This window comes from Catharus ustulatus, chromosome 8 (genome assembly GCF_009819885.2).
Source record: "Catharus ustulatus isolate bCatUst1 chromosome 8, bCatUst1.pri.v2, whole genome shotgun sequence".
Lineage (NCBI taxonomy): Eukaryota > Metazoa > Chordata > Aves > Passeriformes > Turdidae > Catharus > Catharus ustulatus.
Genome location: NC_046228.1, coordinates 21675864 through 21696415, shown reverse-complemented (window position 1 = coordinate 21696415; position 20552 = coordinate 21675864). Strand labels below are relative to the sequence as shown.

Here is a 20552-nt window from a genome sequence, read left to right as displayed (position 1 = left end):
CAGAAAACTAGATAAACAGTAGTGGACAAGTATAGCACTAAGCATGCAGGCAATAGTTAAAAAACAAGCAGGTATTAATTGCTGCAAAAGGCTTTTACTGGTGTCTGAGCTCAATTCTTTCCTCTTTAACTCTCTTTTTGGCACTACACAAGATACAGCTGTACAGAAAATAAGATTATAGGAACCTGTGCTTTTATCCCCCTTGGAGGGTTTCAGTAATTGTAAATGACCTTATTTAACATTCTTTTATCAAAAAATAAGTATTTCCCCAAATCATTTAACTGACCCTTGCTTCTTAAAGCAGGTAATTACCAGAGTTTTATTCAGTCTTTTGTTTTTTTTACAGATTTCTTCTTTCAGAACTCAGTTAAGTAACAACTTCTTTGAAATTCTACTGGAATGTTTTCTTCTACAGTAGTGGGGGGAACATCAGAGAAAACCAAGAAGTGACATTACCTATTCCCATTACTGTAGCAGTATACCATACACAGTATGCACTGGGCCTTATCCAAAAAAATGTTTAAACTAAAATGGTAACACTCATTGAAGTCAAGAGTATTTAGTAATTTGCTTGAAGTTAAGCATACAAGTCAAGCACTGCACTTGTGGGATCCAATTCTTGCTAGTCTTGGACATTTAAATACTTCAGGCCTACCTACATTTCTGTACCGACACTTTGTGTAAATGTTGTCATGTTTGCCACTGGACATGAAGATAATTTACATAAATTGAAGCTTTCTATAGCATTGCTCAAGATCAGTTGAAGAACCTTGCTTAAAGATAATTGCATAAGTTTTCATCAGTGTAATCAGAATTTGTTAAAAAACACATCTACAAAGGTCTCATTTATGCAGGTGTAAGGCCATAAACCACTTAAGGGATCTTTCAGAAATGAAAAACTAAAGGCAAAAAGTTTAAGAAAGCTATTGTAAGAAACTGTGTCATAAGGTTAAAAAAAAAACAGAGAAAAAGGATGGGGGAAGAGCTTGTGTGTCTATCATTTGCAGGTATGTGCATACATATCCCCAAACTAATAAGGAAGAGCTCAACCCAATTGCCAAGTCTCAAATATTATTAGATTTGCTAAGCTAGTAAAAAAGTGACCCTTCCCTTCTTTTGTATACATGGTTACTAATTTCAGACTTTGCTACTTGATTCGTTTGTGCACTTTGTAGTACTAATGTTGTAGAGACACTTGCACTTGCTGACATTACACAGTAATTCATTCATTATTCTGAATCCAGATTATGTGGGCACTCGCACAGACCACAGAACACAACTTAGAACAAAAGAGGTGCAACATTTTAAAGGAGAGCCAATGATGGCATGTGAACATGAAGGAAGACATCCCTGAACATACTAAGCATTAAATCCAAGGCCCAAGGTGCTCTGCTGATTTTACTTAAAAGTGCTTGTCAGGAACAGAAGCAGCAAAATGCTTTTAAAGCATTGACTGAAAAGGAGGTACAAAATGCTAAGCCTATCAGTTACCTCAACTTGTTTCCATCTAATTAACAATAAAGCTTACATTCTCAACTTTACAGACTGACCTGTGCTCTCTTGCAAGTGAGATCACATTTTTCTATCAACTTCAAGCTTTCCTCTTGCATGTTCAGAGATGGACAAAATGAACTTCCAAAATAGCAGAGGACAATTATCCTGACAATGTTTTAATCCACTTCAACGCTAACAAAACCAAACATTACTTATCCTGGACTTAGATATCTAGCATCAGGGGAAACAGCACAAAAGAACAAGCTTCTTTAAAAAAACAATTATAGACAAGGCTGATTTAAAACACAATTTACTTAGCAGAATTTGAAAATTAAATTAGAACAAAGAATCCTTAGGCTTCAATGTATATGAACTTCACTACAAAAAATAAAAATATTGAAATGATAGCTTTACTTTATGTAAACATTGTTACATTGGGCTGTACTTGAAAATTCTCCTGCATGTCTAAGTTGTAAAATAGTATTTCAGTTTAGATGCATTTATGCCAGTTACCATTCAAATGGTTATTTTCAGAATCAAAAGCTTTGCAAGTTTAATTGCATACCTCTCCGTATAACTCAGATTACAATCCTGTACATCCTGAGAACAGATGTTTCCTAGAGTTTAGAAAAACAGCATTCATAATTGTGCATTGCAAAGGCAAATATAAGTTAACAAATAGAGCTCTTTTATTATAAAGTCTCAAGAGGAATGTTCAATTTGCCTTTCTGAAATCAGAAAGTTAAGAGCAGCAAACGGCAAGTCTTTAAATATTTCAGAATATTTTCTCCTTTTTTTTAAGTGTAAGCATACTCCCCCAATTTGGATGGCAAAAGCCATCAGGCTATGGTAGATTGAACAATATAGTATTAAACCTGCTATTTTGCTAAAAAATTGGAATGTTACAAATATAAAAATCTCTGGAATAGTACAGTGTACATGTGCTCATTAGAGTTGGCAGATACTCCAAGATGCATAATTCTTCTGTGGAACAGGAGCTAAATTAAGTTACAAAATTAATACTACGAAGAGTGTAAGGTAGTCAAGTTAGTACAATCAAGGTTTATAAAAGGGACACAACACAGCAAGGAGTGACCCACAGTAGGTTACAAGCCTCCAAACACAAAACCTTGCAAATTCCAAATGGATTCATTTCCATGCACACACAAGGACATAATGCCCATTAAGTCAGCTTGTACTAAGCTGGAAATGCTTTGTGTAACTTTCCAAAGCTAACTTACACTATATTTGCACATCCAAAGTTGCAATAATCAAATTAAAAGGTCTATGCCATTTTTATGATCTTGTACCTTGTACCTATCAGTTTTCATTTAGCACAAATCTGATTTCAAGGCTCTACAGACAACATTAGTATTGTCCCCTTATAATCCACTGCTTAGGAAATCACCAACCCTTGTGTGACCCTGCTCATGCATTATGGACGCGGAGTGGTGGTTTAAGGTTTTGGGGGATGTTTTGTTGTGGGTTGTGGTTTGGTTTTTTCAGCAAGAAAAACTCAACTGTTCATAGTATCTTTCAGTGTAGTAAATGAGCAACAAATTAAGAACTAGCCTCTTTTCATAGTTGTTAGAAAAACATATACTGTGTGTTTATATATATAACCAAATATATATGCATATATATATCCAGAGATATTCACCATATTGTTGACACCAGAGTGCTAAAACATACATCAACATGAGCACTATTTCCAATACTCACTATTATTACTATTCCTGAAAGAGTTACTACATGCATTTTTCCCATCCATTTACAGGACAGTAAGATACACGAAGACAACTGTTCTGTTTTTCCAATGTTAAAGAACTGCCCCTGAAAAGCATGCATGGCTTTGGGTATAAAGCAATTAAGACCACATAAAAGTTACTTTGTGGCTTTAAACTCACTAAAGCTAAGTTTACTTTCAGTGGATGTTCCACTTATTTGAACTCATTTAAACACAAAAGGGAAAACTTTCAAGTGCTAGAACAACCATACAGACAACCAATGGACTGGACTAAATAAATTCTCTTAAAAAAAATATCATCACTGCATAACCACAAGGCAGACTTTGATTTTTGGCAACCTGTATACAGCCCATTTATACTGTCAAGACTTGTAATTTAACAGCTAAGAGACCCTCTCAGCAAAGAACTATACTGCTTCCTTCATTATGACACAGACCTCCTCAATCTTTAAATATACGCAGTTTGTTTTGAAAATTTCATTTATGACTGCTTTCAAAGAAAGGCTTCATAAAGTTCTAATATTTTGTCAGTACATGTAAAGGCTGGGTAACAAAAATTATCTGGACCTGTAAAGGGTGTCTTATCTTCAATACATATTTGAGGTTAATATTCCAAAAGCATTCACACAGAACCTTACCAAGGGTAACAGTATTCTGGTTTATATTCATGCTTCACTGATAGCCTTTACCCATCCCTGCATTGTTTTCTATTTTCACAAGGAGAAAACAAAACACATCCCTGTAAAGAATGGGAAGCCCATTTTATGGCTAAGAATCCAAGAAACAAGGCAAGGAGGAGATCATGGAGTGAAAAATGTTATTTGACTTCCCCCTTGTAGGATCTTAGTCATAATGCTTCATAAAAACCTGAACTGACCCACAGAGTCTTCAACCAATTAATCTTTTTAGAATAGCAGGTTTTGAAAAGGGCCAGCAATACTCATTGGGAACAGTACCATTAACATTGCATTCAAAAAAAGAAAACATTGGAAACCATATCCTTGCCCTCCTACTCTGTTGATATGCTCTAGTATTAGCCAATGTATGGTAATACAAAAAGAGTCTTGTAGTGATGTAAAAAGCAATGAAGACATCTATAGAATAATGTTCATGTGCAGCCAAAATGAAGAAGATTCCAAAGAGATTCAGGACCCAGGACAAGGTGTGCAAGAAGTTCCAGCTCCTTGGTGTGTCTAGGAGAAAACAGAAAGTGATTAACCTCAACTGTCTCAAAATGCAGGCCTAGACATTCCAAGTTTTTATACAAATTTTTCATCCAGCAATGAGATGAAGTTACTCTCTTCATTCGGAAATACTGTATACAGGTCCAATAAATCCAACAAAAGCAACCACGCAAGTTATATATGGCTGTCAGTTCATGAAAATGCATTTCTGGATTAACAGGAGCATCCTTAAATGGTTTAGCATCCTGAAAAGCAGAATTCTTTGTTCAACCAACTTCTTTTAATGAAAATCATGTCTTTTCTATGTTATAAGGAAGAAGATGTAATGAAAGCTACATTACTTATTCCAGTCATTATATCATAGTTGAACTCAAACTAATTCTCTTTGCTTGCTGTAACATGTATGAAATCACTGCTGGTGTTTACAGAAGGGTACTCCTGTTTCATATATTCTCACTCATTACAGGGGCTGGTGTTTGTCTTTAAGGATGTTACTAAATGTGTGGAAACCTTGCCAGGTACTTTGGCTGATAGGAGTCATGGCAGACACCTAGGGAAGGGAACAGTAACAGACAATCCTAAGTATCTTCCTAAGTATTCTCCAGTAGCAAGCCAGAAAGCCTTTCTAATTTCTTGGCTCACATTGCAAAGTGCCTTATTCATCCCCCCATTCAATGAGGTGGTGTTCCTTTCCTCACTGTGCCTTGACTGTCACAAACCTGAGAAAGAGCGCAGCAATCTGAATTTGTATTTGTTTGCTTAAATGTTACAATTTCAACTTTCTGAGGAGGTCAAGGAGCAGATATTCTTAATACTTAAGGACATTCAAATGTTTACACTCTCACACCTCTGTACATACTCTTAAGGACATTTGAGTATTGACACTCTGTACTCACATTCTGTGACAAAGAAGTTGAGCATGGTCAGGACGACAGTGTGACCACTGAACATATAATCTCCACATGTATGTACTCCAGTCAGGGTCATTCCAAAGCCACTCCATATTGCAAATGCCCGCTGGAGTTTTGCCCAAACATTGCCATACAACTGAAAAACAGTGATATTAACCTTTACTAAGTTCCAACCCACTTCCCAAACAGTATGTCCCTAAAGTTAGCTGTACTGCACTATGTTTCTTTAATACCATTTACCATGTTGTCTTTTATTAAAATGCAGGTTAGCACATCTTTGGATCTCACTGTGGCAATGAATCCCATTAACAACAATTACTAATTGCATTCATCACACCTCTTATGAATACTGGAATTTAGAGCAAGTGATTTATCCATAGAGCCTGCCACCTTTTTTTTTAAAAGTGCTCAGTCTCCCAAATGTGTCATTATCAAGCTTTCTATTTGTTCAGCTCAAACCTCTCCTAACTAGAAGTTAGGATGAAACCATAAATTTCTATGTTCTAAGGAATATCCCTTATGAGAAGGGGTGAAATAATAATAGCTTGCTGGGTTTTTTCCCAAAACCATGCAACCAACAAGACAAAGAAGCGATTACTTCCCTTTCAGTCTTTCTTCATGAAAGTATAAGTGCACACACCTCTTTGACTCGCTCCCTCTGTAGAGGGTGTAAGAACATGATTGTCATAAAAAACACACATCTAACACTATGGTGGCAACAATGGTAATCATCTCTTAAGTATTTTTTTACAAAAGGAAACTGGCCAGTGATTTAGAGCATTTGAAGTTTTTACCTTTCCAGTACACTGCAAGTGTTGTCCTGGCACGGAGAGTGAGGTAACAAACATTGTAATGCAACGTAATAAAAATACTGTCCCCATGAGGCTGCACAGCCTGCGCAGAAGGATAGATCTGGGAAAAGTACACAGGAACTGAGATCAGGGAAGTTATGATAAAATCATTTCACCTCACCCCAACTTAATCCCATTAAGTCCTGCCATCATCACTGCAAGTTTCACAACAGTTTTTTTTTTAATTAAATAGTACTGTAAAAACATGACAGAGTGAGACATTGTAGCAAGCTTACTGTCACCAAAAGGTACAGCTCCACCTCTGCAGCTACTCTCGTGCTAGCTTTGGCACTCCTACCTTCTGTTGGCAAACTGATAAAAATCAATGAACCAATGAAAATATAACTTAGAGTACACATGAACACAAAAGCATTTTCTATCCCTCTGTGAAAGCAAACTGCCAGACTGGCTCAGATATCCTGTGGTAATTCATTCTTGTAGCACTTTCTCATACACAAAACTGTTATAGCATGAGTGTATATACTGACAACTCTCTGAAATACCTATGTTCTGAAGGAAATTACTTATAAATATGGTAGAGAAGTAAAAGAAGATTACTCCTTTGAAAAATTCACAAGCCATCATTCTTGATTAAATACTCCCTAATCCATTTTAACAGAGACATACTAGGAGTTGACAAGAGTCCTGCGGAATGAGAATTCTTAAACAATCATCATAAATTCTTGTTATGGTCTTTTCTCTGCAGTTAATTTGTATTTTATAAAATCTACCTGTGTTTGTGAAGCAGAAGAACCAGGAGCCAAATATAGCAAAGAATTACACCACATACTTCAGTCATAGCAAAAGCCCATGGTATCCTAGGGACGCTAAAAAAAAGGAAGAAACAAGAAAGTTAACAAAAAGGCCTAATTTTTTCCTAGTCTCAGTATTGAGAAGAAGGGCATATGAGATTCTAACCTCAAAATTCATTTGCATTCATCTGACAATAGTATAAACTACAGCCAAAAATACTTTTGTTGGACTGAATGAAATAGAATTTGAAATATATTCAGTTATGTCATCTCCTTCCTAATAATGTGCTTCAGTTTACACAGAATTAACTAAGTCATGGAAAATCTTCAGTATGCTTTTTCAATTTACACATGACTTACTAACAGGATGTGTTCCTCTACTGTTGTTTCACAACAACCTTTTTCATTCTGACAAAAACTTGCATCATGTCAATTACACTGCTTATGCTTGCAAGAATGACCTGTCAATGCAATAAATTAAATGCTGCAAGGCCAAAAACCTTAAACACTTGTAATGAAGCACAACTGCACAGAAAAGTATCAGGGAAAATAAAAATTGTTTTCAAAACTTCAGTGATAATCACTGTATGAAAATCTTTCAGCCTTCCCTGTAAAAAGATCTAAAACCTTCTTGCACACATAAGGCACCAGTAACAATTTCCACTCCTCAGTCACCAAAATACAGATCAACAGATTTCAAGAGAGGCTGCTCCTCGTAGTTTTGTGCTCCCCCTGACACACAGGGGTAGCAAAGCACTGCTCAAACACGAGCTTTGTAGTAATCCCCTCTCATTGTTTCGTGAGCTGCTTTCTGGCCTCCCCCATCCTCCTGTGCACTGAACACCATGGTAGCACCCTGGGAACAAAATCCAGTAATGCCACAGCTCCTGTTCTCTCTCTCCTCTTCCACTCTATGGATGTGGTCCATCCTTGATGAATTATATATAAATTTATGGGGGATTCTTACTCAAAAGATTAGAGTCACACTGACTTCTTGAAAGCTGTTAATGAAAATGGAAATTACTGGCAGGAAGGGGAAGATCACAAAGGCTGAACTTTTTAATAGTTTAGCTCATCTTTTAAAACTCTCTAGGCAGTTAAGTTCTCCATGGTGCAAGTGCACTTTCTCAAAGGGAGCATTTATCCTCTATTAAATCTGCTGTCAATGACTAGAATTTAACCTTTGCCATTGTGTCTCTTCTTTGCCTGAAGTGAAAGATTTTCTTTAAAAAATGAACAGGTACTGCATAAGTCACAACAGTGGTTTAATACCTTTTTAAAAGAGATGCTGGTCTTTTCATTCTACTTCAGAGTTTCCCTAGACCATCTTCAGCAAGCTGACAGTGTGAAGACAATAAAAATACAGTACCAATGCTGTTCCCAATTTCCTTGCTCACTCACAGACCAAAATATTGCTTCATCCAAAGTCTTTTCTATATCAAGACATGTTAAGCTTCATAGCAGGAACTGTATTTCAGAAAATGCACATGGCTGCATATCTATGCCAGCTGACCATTATGCTTTTTATTAAAATGTGTGGATGAACAAAGTAATTACTGTGTTGTAATGAGTTAAGGATGTAAAACTAAATATAACTAGGTAGAACAACAGCTCAATCTATTTTCCCCTACAACTAAATATCTATATCTAACTGATCTGCATTTCCATCTTAGCAGAAGGATTTACTAGACCTTTATTACTAATTTGCAAAGGCATCTTCTAGAGCACATCAAACTTTCGTCTAAAGTATACGAAACTTTCTTCTAGAACACATGAAACTTTGAAAACAGAGAAAAGACAGCCTATATTTTGACCATCACATTACTATTTTGTTTAGAAAGAAAATTTCTTACCTATCTAGAAATATGTCTGGCAGAGGTGGATATGTTTGCATGTCAGGTACTCGCTCATGTACTATCACCATAACAAATGATGTAAAGCCAAACACTATGAAGACATACACACAACTTAAAACTGTCTTCCAGTATTCTGGGTCCAGTCTGCGTGTGGCATGTTTGTTTTTTCCATTTGCATATTGATACTGATCACCATTCAAGTCAGTAATTGGTCCATCATAGTCCCGAGGTACTTCACCATTACAAAACCAATCTGCCCCCTGTAGTGAACCAACTGTGCCAGCATGACCATCACTGGTGAAACCCAGCTCTTCCAGGACATCGATGTGCTGCTTCTGCAGTTTGCGGATGGACAACATCAGCCTCTTGATATCCCCCAAGATCTTGATTTCCAGAGGAGGGGATCGCAAGTCATACTCGGTAAGTGTCAGCAGGGTAATTCCATCTAGCCTGTGTCTGTTGCACAAAAGATCCACGTATTCACAGAAGCCTTCTTCCTTCAGCCACTTGGCTACGTTCTTGGTAGTCCAGCGGCGAATGCAAAGCTGGTTATTGCCTGCCATCCTGCCCTTTATCCGCCAGTCACACTGACCTGCTGCACAGCCCAGAGAGACAACACAGAGTTTAACACAGAGTACTGAAATGCCAGTGGCTGCTGTGCAATTTTAGATGCTTAATTAGCCCAAAACATTTTACATAACAGATAGCTAAAAAACAGACCTAATTTTTAAGGTAAGCAATTTTAAAAGTGCCTTTTTTAATTCAAGAAAAACTAAATTAAGATTATCTCATTTGCTACTAAATAGAAATCTTAATTTTCCAAGAAGTAGAATATTTTCTAGATGTACCCAGTACACTGTTCTAATTTTGCTATAAATAAATAAATCCTGGTTTATTAATTACATTAGGCAATGAAAATCAAATACTACTCTTTAAATACCAGTTTAATCATTAGACTTTTCCACTGTGTGTACTTCATCTACTACATCAGGAAGTGCAGCCAGCAAACGCACAAAACTGAATTAAAGCCGAAACAATACATTTCAATACAGTCCAATACATCCCACTGTTTTAAAATACACACTGAAGCTTTGATTACATGACAATATCCCACTCCTTCCAAGTAAATCTAAGTCTATATATCTGCAACACTATTGAGCTGAAGTACCTTAGTTGTATGTTGATGGTACAACCATCCTATTTCTATCTGTGTTTGATCTCAGTAATTAAGGTAAGATACTTACTGAATTGTGAATCCTTTAAAATGCTCATCTTTAAAAAATCACATTACTAGAAATGAAGCACTGGCTTAAGCTTAAGCTTCAAAGCATTTTTAAAATTGATGTGGTAGTAGATAACATAGCAACACACCGAAACCAGAAGAGATGCATTCTCTTCATAGAGATTTCTCAATAATTGTGTTCCTGACTCCAGAATATTGCTTGAAGGAAGGACAGACAGCTCAGCAACGTTTTAGTCACATGGTGGTGACAAGTCACCAGAACAACAACCAGGAAAAAAGTTAACCACAGGATATTATGTGGAACACAGGATAAAACTTTGAAAGGCTACCAGTGAAGTTGAAGTACTAAAACGTTTATGCAATATTGAAGACCCACAGCAGTAGAGAATGGATTTGTGCATAATTTATATTTGGTGGCTCGTGTACAGCTACCATCTAAGAAACAGCTACAATTTCACAGCTCTTTTGTACTCTAAAAAACAGTCTAACTAAAATGCTTCAATCACGCCAAATCTCAGAACATACAAGGCAGTACAATACACTACTGCCACATACATCATTCAAGAGTTTCAGAATGAAAGCAAGGAAACAGTGTATTTAATCTATTATTTAGCTTCTGTCTATAATAAACTGGTACTCAAACCCATCATGAATATTTAGCACAGTTCTGCATCTTCTTCAGGGGCACAGCTCTTCCAAAACCAAACCTCTTTCCTTCTCACTTATTTTTTTAAGGAGATACAGTACCTACTGTGCTTTTAATATAATTATTGGATGCAACTTTTTCTTCTGGCTTTCATCTAACAGAACTACAAACTATTTTATACTGTATCAGAGAAGATTCAATTTGCCAAATGAGATCTCCCAGCAGTGCAAAAGTAATATTTTAGAAGAAAAATGACCACACAAATCACACTTTTCCCTCCTAAAATAATTAAGGGCATGATACTTCTGAAGACATTCTCTCAGGAGTTGATTGTATAATAACAAATGTACTTAATTAATTGCTAAAATTTCTCAATACCTCATATACAGTCAATAAGGATATAAGCTTTAATACCTTGATTGAAATAGTTGCCCAAAAAAAAAAAAAAACCCTACAAAAAAACCCCCAAAAAACCACCACCCTAAAAAACCTCTACTAGAATATCTGCATATACTAAATGCTTTCTTCTCCATATATTTTCTCATTTTTATGTTATCTTTCTATTTTTGAAAGTGTAGCTCAAAAGAAACTGTAATAATTATTTTGGTCACAGCTAATAAAATAAATTATGACATTTAATTTTCCAATTTTCAACTAATCACCAGTTAATTGACCTGTTTTGTACTAAATATTTTTACTTTACTCCAGGGTTGCTGTTTACTCCCTGGTGGCAATAAGAGTAATTTAGTCACTCCCACTCACTGCCCCTGGCCCACTCCCCTTGCAGTGGGATGGAGGGCAGAACTCTAAAAAGGTAAACCCAAGGGGTTAAGATAGGAACACTTTAATAATGCAAAATACAGTGATAATAACAGTGGAAATAACAAAAAGAGAGAAGAATAACACCCAAGAAAGACCAGTGGTGCACATTACAACTGCTCAGCACCTGCTGACCTTTGTCCAGGCAGTTCCCCAGCAGTGGTCAGTGCCTTCTGGCCAACTTCCCCCCTCCATTTATATATACCAAGCAGGGCATTCCATGGTATGGAATATTCCTTTGGCCAGGTTCAGGTCAGCTGTCCTGGCTGTGTCTCTACCAGTTTCTTCTGCCCCTCCTCACTGGCAGAGCAGGGGAAACAAAAAACTCCTTGACTTAGGGTCAGCATCACTGAGCAACAACTAAAACATGAGTGTATCAACACTGTTCTTATACTAAATCCAAAACATCCAATAAAAACAAACAAACTTGAGCTGCTTATCTGAACTTCCAGCTTTCTTTACTAAGTACAGATGAAATACTGAAAAAAAAAAGTTGTTAATCACAGTGAGTTTTATAACATAGTAATCATGACAAGTTTTCTAAAAAGAGTGAATGCAAACTCACCACCACAAATACACTCAACTTACTGATATTGTCTTCTAACCAAAGCAACTTCTGAGGACAAAGGCAGGAAACTGTCCCTACCCTAAGAGAATTCTATTCATTTGTCACAAGTCAAATAGCCTAACAGCAGCCTAGTCTTCCTACATCTGGCATTGCTGGAATACAAACCAACCCTTACCAAATGTGCAACAAAAGTAACCTTGTAACACTGAATGAGCACACGCATCAAAGGTCACTGTGGGCTGGACCTGGGAGAAAGTCTACATTAATCCCTCAAGACCTAACTGATAGGACCTGCTCTGTTTCAAAATGCTGTCAACAACAAGATGCTTAACCAACTGAAAAAGACAAAGAAACGACCACAAAACACAAATTTAAAATACTGCATCCCAAAAGCAACAGTTAACCTCATTTTTAATTATAAACTAGCTTCTTAAACCCTGAAACTGCCTTGCCTTTCAGACTACTCAATTGGTGACACTTTTGTGGTTTAAAAGGTAAAAGGCACTTTCCCTAATAATTGTAAAACCTGGAATACAGTACAGATCCCTGTGTGCAACTGCTCCTGTTAATTTTTGAAGCTGAAGAATGCTGCATAACTTTCACACCACTAGATTGCTATGTAAGAATAATGCAGCAGAGGCCAAGTCCCATAGATAACTGCACCTGTCTTCTGATAGGAAACAGCTCTGGTAACTACTTTGCCTTCCATGTTATGAGTTTTATCACTGAAACCAAATAATGGGTAACATTATTTAATGATGAATAACACACATGAGTAACACAAAGCAAGCACAGACTTAAGCGTCAGAGGGCAAAATATACTTTTCACCTGACATCAGCAATGTCTGTAGCTAGTTAGTTGATTATTTTCCTGGTACTGTGACTTAACACTTAGCAAGCTTGTCAACAATATGTACTGTGTGTCCCATTTTCTTGCACCAGTCTGTCAATTAACAGCATGAATACAAATGCATATGAACTGCATATGTCTAAGTATTTTTTTTTTTAAAGAGAAACATTACTTTGTGAGCCATTAACATTCCTACAATTTGGTTGTGGTATTTTAAGAAATAAGATGCCCCTGAGATGCTGAGCATACCCTATCTGACAGCAAAATTTCCTAGATGTATATATAGAGAAAATTAACCTCCCTCAACATGATTGTCCATGATTCTATTGCTGCCAGTCAAGCATTAATTCCCTCCCTAACTTTCCTAGCTTACAGACTTTGAGACTGTATATTGAGGTAGATATGTGGGAAGTTGAATCTGCTTATCACTACTCTAGCCAAGGAAAAATAGCATTAATATCACAGTAACATTGGGTTGCAAACTTGATTAGAGCAGAGTCATAGATGAAGCGTTAAACAACCTACTTAGGTCTGCAGCAGTTAACAGAGTGCTGAGTGGTTCTGTTTATTTAGGACACACATGCAAAATCTCTACTAGCACATTATTGCTTTACCACCTGCCCTCAGGTACCTGGGAGAGCCTTGCTCCTTGATTTTTTCCCCTAGATTCAATTCCCACCATCCTTGAGAGGAATTTTAGGAAGGATGCTGAAGAATGATCAGATCTCAAGTGAGTAAACCTACATTTCTGTGTGAAGGTTTCAAGCTGCAGTTTGAATACAGGCCATTCCAACTCAGCCCCCCTTTGCTGGGTCGGTTGGCTTAGTCCCACACCTTAGGGGAGAGGCTGTTCCCTGCAAAGGCTGCTACTTCACCCATGTGGACAAGGCTTGGTTCCCCAGCACAAAAAAGCTACACAAAAACATGTACTGAGCCAGCCTGCAATAATAAGGCTACTGTCACACACCAACTTAGCAATGCTGTGCTGGGAAAAGAACACACAGCACTGCCTTGTTATGCAGCACAAGGCTCAGCTACTCTGCTGACTCTGACTTACATGAGAAGCTTGTCACCTGTTCTTCCTGGAAACTAAATTCTTCAGTGCTTATTTAAAGCAGATAGCACCAAAGATTTCACTGCCATATAACATACAGTGACTTAGCCCTTACCTTCTAAATGCCACCAGATACATATAATACACTTGCAATCTTGTAAGCAGGAGGACAAAAACAACACACGCAAAAACAATACATGATTTTTCAAGAGTTTTTAAATACAATGGCTACCATACTACATATAAAATTGATCAAACACAGCACAATACCCATCATGAGACAAAAAATGGCATTTTCCTGAAGCAAGACTACAATAATTTCAAATGCATAAATATCGTTGTAAAACTTGCATTGAGCTCTAATTAGGGACTTTGGTATCATAAGTGAGATGATCAGCAGCAGCTTAACTGCACTCAAAGGTCTTAGTGCTATGCATGAAGGTAAGATAAGAAATCTCAAAGTAACACTAGTTTAGTCTTAGGTTTTATGCCATCAAGGAAGATGAGCTTTTTGAGAATTAATTATTGAAATGTAGCTTGTGGATCAAATATTAGCTCTATATTCTCAGCAGAGTCTTTCTGTTGAGACACCTCCATGCAAGACTGACAGCAGTGACTACAGAAAGTCCTGGAAGCTAAACATGTTTGTCTTAAGAACCATCAAGTACAGTTACATATTGCATCAAAATGAACAGAATACTGTTCCCTCACTCTTACACCTCATTAAGTTAAACAGGTTGTACTACACTCAAGTGAACACTAAAAGCAGCTCAACTCCTAATCTACTAACCAGCTAACAAAACATATTTTTATCCTACTGCCATAATTCAAGGCACACACAAGTGATTTTGAAACAACTGATCAAGTGCTCTACCACTTATCTTAGGATGCCATTCTACAGTATTTCGTTAGTATTTGACTAAGCTCTTGAACATTTTACATGCTAAATATCACACATCGAGTATTTTTCTTCTGGCTCCAAGTAGCATATCCCTCCTGTAACAGAATGTTGGCTGCTCTTTATCCCTATACAACTTAGGAGTAGCAACTCAAGTTTCTTTCTCCCCTTTTCTTCCCACACCCTCATCTTACAATGGAAATAGGGGAAGACCTGAACCAACTCTCCATCCAAATGAATAGCAGAACAATATCTGAAGTGAAACTGTGTTTCATCATCTTTTTCTCCACAACCATTTACAATCTGATCTTTCTGGTCTAGTGAAAATCTAATAGCCTTCCTCATTTTAGAGGCATTAATAAAGTAAGAAATAAAAAACATCTAAAAGGATCTGATTATCAAACAAACATACACAATGTAATATGGTTAGTGGATCTCAACCAGCTAAATGGACTGCAAAAGCAAGGTCTGTACAAAGAAAAGCAATACTACAGAACCCAAAAGATTACAATTCCCAGGCCAACCTGTATTTTAATAGTATCCTACTAAAATAAAACCCCAACCAGCCAACAAAAACAATATCACATAGAAAAGCAAACAAGATAATTTAAATTTTTTTTGTGCTTTACAAATCTACAGAATATTTACTTCACATCTAAGCAGTACTTACACAACAAAAACTTACAAAACTTCCCAAAGTTGCTTTCACTTGGTATAAAAATCACTTCACACTAATCCTACAGGCTAATCCACCTTTCTTCTACATCACAGAAAGCAAAAGGAAGAAAAAGACACAGGCATTTCCTTACCTCTGATATCCAGCAAGAGACACCCCCTACCAAACAGGAGGGGCACTTAAATACCAGGAAACGTCTTCTGAGTTCTTGCCACTCCAGAGCACAGCATGATCAGCTGCTCTGTGGTGGCACAGACACCGTGTCCAGCTGCACGAGGGAGCTCTGGGGAGACAGAGCAGACTTTAGCCAAGTGGAATCCTCCATCAAGTCATCTTACAACACAATAATGAGTGTTGCACATAGAAAATTTTTATAAAATTAATTTTGCAAACTGAAGCCTCAAACACAAAACCGTGAGACCACTTCAACTAACTACAAATGTTAACACTACCTCTCATTTGCCTCTTCCATTAACTGGAAAAATCTACCTTTTAGAAGTGGTGGGGGTTTTTAATAGCAATGATCAATGACTAAGTGAATGGTCCGAGGCCACATAACGCATCAGTAATACAGATTGAAGAGACTGAGTGGGTAACAGTTCCAGTAGTTTAACTTCCTTACACTCTGGCCCTAAACTTGCACAGACACTCTCCCCCGCAGGCAGACTCCACCATTTAACCCTGAAACTCGAAGAGCACACATGCAAACCAGTAACAGCACTGTTCCATGTTGCCTTTTTAATAATCAAATCCTACACACTCAACAGCATTTTTATTCAAAACCGAACACTCTGTCCTCAGAAAACATACCTATTTTATTGACAAAAGTAGTAAGAATATCTATTAGGACCAGGTACAACCGTTTGGTTATCTGCCTGCAAGACCGACACAAAGCATCTTTACCAGGAACGATCAGTTTGCTGTGGAGGCTGAGGAGGGGATCAGACACCACAGATTCCCTGTGCCCCCGGTCCCACAGCAAAGCGCACAGTGCCCGCAGACCCCGAGCCCCGCCGCCAGCCCGGTGCCCGTCCCACACCGACACACGGCTCTCCGGCCGAGGCTGACAAAGTTCAGCCCGAAAGCGGCACAGCCGGGCATCAGGGCTGAGAGCCGGGCATCAGGGCTGAGAGCCGGGTACCAGGGCTGAGAGAGAGCCGGGCATCAGGGCTGAGAGCCGGGTACCAGGGCTGACCCCTCAGCCCCAACACCGCCGCGGCGCTCAGCCGGGGCTCCGGGCCGGGCGATGTGCCGGGCCGGGCGGGCCCGGTAATTACAGCGGAGCGGATCTCAGCGCGGACACACAGCACAGGAGGCTCGTCTACTCCGGCACGAGAAGCTGTTCTCCTCCAGCACAGCCCCTTCCCCCCGAGACCCGCCCGCACCCGGGGGCTCCCGCCGCAGCGGGGGCAGCGGCGCGGATCCGGCGGGCTCCCAGCTGCGGGGCGGCCCCGCGGGAAGGAAGGAAGGAAGGGTCCCCGGGATGGAAGGGTCCCCGGGATGGAAGGGCCTCCCGGGCAGGGCCCCGCAGCTCGCCCCGCCTCACCTGGCGCCGAGCGGCGGTGCCGCCGCGCCGGCTCCGGCGGCTCCTCCGCGCCCTGCCGCTGCCGCTGCCCGTGCCTCTGCTCGGCGGCGGCCGCGGCCACCGCCACCCCCCATCCCCCGTCCGGAAGCGGCGGCGGCAGCGCCGGCGGAAGGGGCGGGACGGGGAGCGAGGACGGGGCCCCTGCCAGGAGGGGCTTGGAGCCGGGCGAGGGGCTTGGAGTCCGTGCATCAGCGGCTACTCCCATCCTTCGACTCAAAGCACCAATAAACACAGGAAACGCACAGGTCCCTCATACTGTCAGGCCTCGTATCAGGCAGTCGTTACAAAACATTTCATTTGCACCATTGTTCTTCACTGTTGTCTGTTATAGAAAGAATGAAACTGGTTGTCAGCGCTCATCCAAAGCACAGATGTGAACAGCACACATGACTTGTGAAAGCTTCAGCAAGGCACCGTAACTTTGGGAGCTCCTTACCCTACAAAAATAAAAATGGAGGAGATAGGAGACAGACAAATTAGAAGCAAATTGCTTCCGAAATAAATTTATTTTGGACAATAACTGTCTGGGGTAGCAGCCAGAACAGTCAGAATTTGTTTTGTTGATGATGTAATTACTATGAGGTTCAAGAAAAGTCTAAGTTGTAGCTTCAACTGAAATAAAAGCTTACATGCTACTATAGTGAAACAAGAAAATTTTGCATTTCAAAATTCTTCAAAGCTGAGTTGTCGAGTCATCGAGCAGTCCTATGCAAACATGCTCTCTCGTACTATCTCAATCGTAATGGACTGTCTATCTATCTGATATTCAGAAGAGAAACTGGGAAGCGCATCTCTCAGAAGCCGTGAGAACATCTGCTCCTTTCTACAAGCCTTGATACTGGTTCAGAGATGCCTATCTCTATGTAGTTTGTTCCGTCCTGCTTTTGTTTTTTACACTAAATCATCTGTAGTTTCCCAGAATGAGTTGCTGCAGTTGGAGGGTGTGTTCCACTTTCTTTGCCAGTTTAGCAACATCTGCAAACAATGTAGGAATCAAGTGCAATTTCAGTCCTGAGTGTTTCCCTTCTTTGCCTTTAAGGTACTAGACGAAAAACTAATAAATCTGAATTCATCAGTGACAAGCTGTAGAACACATACACATAAATCTGAAAAAAGCAAATGGACCTTGTCTTCCTGTTTATAATGGATCAGTTAATAAAGCTTGAAAGTTGAGATCATTTTGCTTACTCTAGGTCCACATACTTATGTGCGAAACCCCCCAGCATTAATCTGATAAGGAAAACAAAATTACAGGAAAGCAAGGCAACTAAGTTAAACAAGATTTTGTGCTTCTCTACTGTTTTTAACATGAATTCTTCTTCACCAACTGCCAGTGAATCACAACTTTTTGCACACTTCCAAGTGCCAAGTCGGTACAATTTACAATACATAGCTTGTAACTGAACCACTGGTTTAAACCAAAAATGTAAAAATAAGCACAAATTAAAATTAAAAATTGCTGCAAAAATGACCCTAGCCAGCTGCAGAGCTGTCTCATCATAGAATAGGTCACTGTGACAAACTTAAGCACATGTCCTGAAGCTAACTCACCCTTTGGGATCTCATTCTTTTCATGGGAGCTACCAGGAAACTGCTGCTTTGTTCAGATTGCTACGGCTTTGTTGTTTTATTTTACATATAAACATGCACTAGGGTCTACCAGGTCATCAGATTCCAGGAAGGAAACTAAAATGGAAGCAGACGTTTCCTAACCCTGTTTCCCTAAACTGTAGCAAAACCAGCAATCCACCTAAAAATTAAATTCCAAATTCAGTCTCCAGACTTCAGAAGTCTGTGTTGGGTAATAAGCTGTATTTAGACATGCATGTTAATCCAGGACTATCTGAAGTTTACAGGCACTAAGGTGTGTTATTCCAGCAACAGATTTCCATGCAGGGAACCCCTGGCCAAGCGAGCATCCAGAGCAAAGGTGAAGAAGACAGACAGATACATACACAGTGGAGAGCACCCTGGGCCTGGCTGCGGAGGTTGCTGGGCTGGTTTTCAGAAGCAATTTGCCCAGTGACAGGACAAGGAGTCATGGCCATAAGCAAAGACACAAGAAGTTCCACCTCAACGTGAGGAAGAGCATCTTTATGTTGAGGTTGGAAGAGCACTGGAACAGGCTGCCCAGGGAGAGCATGGAGTCTCCTCTGGAGGCATTCCAAATGCACTTGAATGGTTCCTATGTCACCTGCTCTAGGTGACCGTGCCGTGGCAGGGATGTTGGACTGGATGATCTCCAGAGATCACTTCCAACCCTAATGAATCTCTGATTCTGTGAACTTCAGCACTGGAAAAAGGCTTGATGGTCAGTTTCTATCTCAAGTTATCACTGCTAATGGCATTTTTCTGCTCTGTCTAATTTCATCATCTAGCAAATATTTTGAAAATTACTAAATAAGCTTGCACAGAAAAGTAATAGAGCATAATTTAAAATTTGTAACAGATATCTAATAGCTGCTTAGTCGTTGTACTTCAAAACGGAAAACTACTTCTCCTTGCTAACATTTTATGTGCTTTAAAAGGGTGAATTATCTAAATAGTGGGTGCTTTATTTAATAGAAATTTCCAATAAACCTCATTCCATCACTTTGAGTTATGTCACTTCATGCCATGTGACATGAAGGCATTGATGTAAGTTTGACAGGCAGTGCCAGTGCTGACAAGTCAGTTTGAGAATTTATGACAAATTATATGCTACAGATATTTTTAAAACAACTGTGGACTGCCAAGGGAAAAAAAGTATTTAAAATGTGTAATAACACTGATGCATCTTTAGATTGAAAACAATTTATTCAATTCACATAGTGATATTGATTTAATGTTCAGGCTGACACTTAATGCAATAAAAGAAAGGAAATTTATATTGAAAATTCCCAACTAGCTCAAGTTACAATATATTATAGAGCAAAGGAAAATGAGATGTGTTAATGTAATGGACTTTTTTAAAAAACACTGTCATTAAGTAATACTGTTAGCATTTAATAATTTGAAATAATCTATCTCAGATGTTAAGGCCCAACACAGGAAAAAAAGGGCCTCAGCTGAACAGAGAATTAATTGCTTCTGAAAATTCTTATTCAGCAAAGAATACATGGCAAGGGATGTATCTTTCACTAGAAATGCTAACTGATTTAAACAATTTTTTTTCTTTTTCTGGGTTTGGAGTGAGGTTCCTGGTAATCTCATTTTTCTATAGATCAATTCCTGCCTTATAATTTCTTCACAATCTCTGTACTTCAGTTGAAGCATACTTAGGTCAGTCAGATATGTGTACTTTCACGCATCTATTTTATCTTCAAATGTCTTAATTCTGTAATGGAAGAAGAAGAGATTGAATGCCTAAGGACTAATCAAATTAGTGAACCATAATAATTTTTAAGACTGAAAACAAGCTTCTTAGAAGTGGATAATT

At 38.9% G+C, this 20552-nt stretch overlaps 1 protein-coding gene across 1 annotated transcript; it reads right to left on the bottom strand.

Moving 5' to 3' along the window:
* Window positions 1-3790: 3790 nt before the first annotated feature.
* SAMD8 (sterile alpha motif domain containing 8) lies at window positions 3791-17158 on the bottom strand. The gene is made up of 7 exons (XM_033066116.1): window positions 17096-17158; window positions 15683-15832; window positions 8793-9390; window positions 6919-7014; window positions 6131-6248; window positions 5322-5472; window positions 3791-4434 (listed from the first exon to the last, which is right to left on the bottom strand). The coding sequence occupies exons 3-7, from the start codon at window positions 9356-9358 to the stop codon at window positions 4130-4132; spliced, it is 1236 nt and encodes a 411-aa protein (XP_032922007.1). The 5' UTR covers window positions 9359-9390; window positions 15683-15832; window positions 17096-17158; the 3' UTR covers window positions 3791-4129.
* Between the last annotated feature and the right edge of the window lie 3394 nt (window positions 17159-20552).

What these genes read in the sequence shown, in the direction of transcription:
- SAMD8 (XM_033066116.1), bottom strand. Translation starts at nt 9,358, where the DNA reads ATGGCAGGCAATAACCAGCTTTGCATTCGCCGCTGGACTACCAAGAAC. An exon ending in CCAGACATATTTCTAGATAG is followed by an intron (nt 7,015 to 8,792) that starts GTAAGAAATTTT and finishes CCTTTTTTTTAG; the next exon opens with CGTCCCTAGGATACCATGGG. An exon ending in ACTTGCAGTGTACTGGAAAG is followed by an intron (nt 5,473 to 6,130) that starts GTAAAAACTTCA and finishes ACTGTTTTTCAG; the next exon opens with TTGTATGGCAATGTTTGGGC.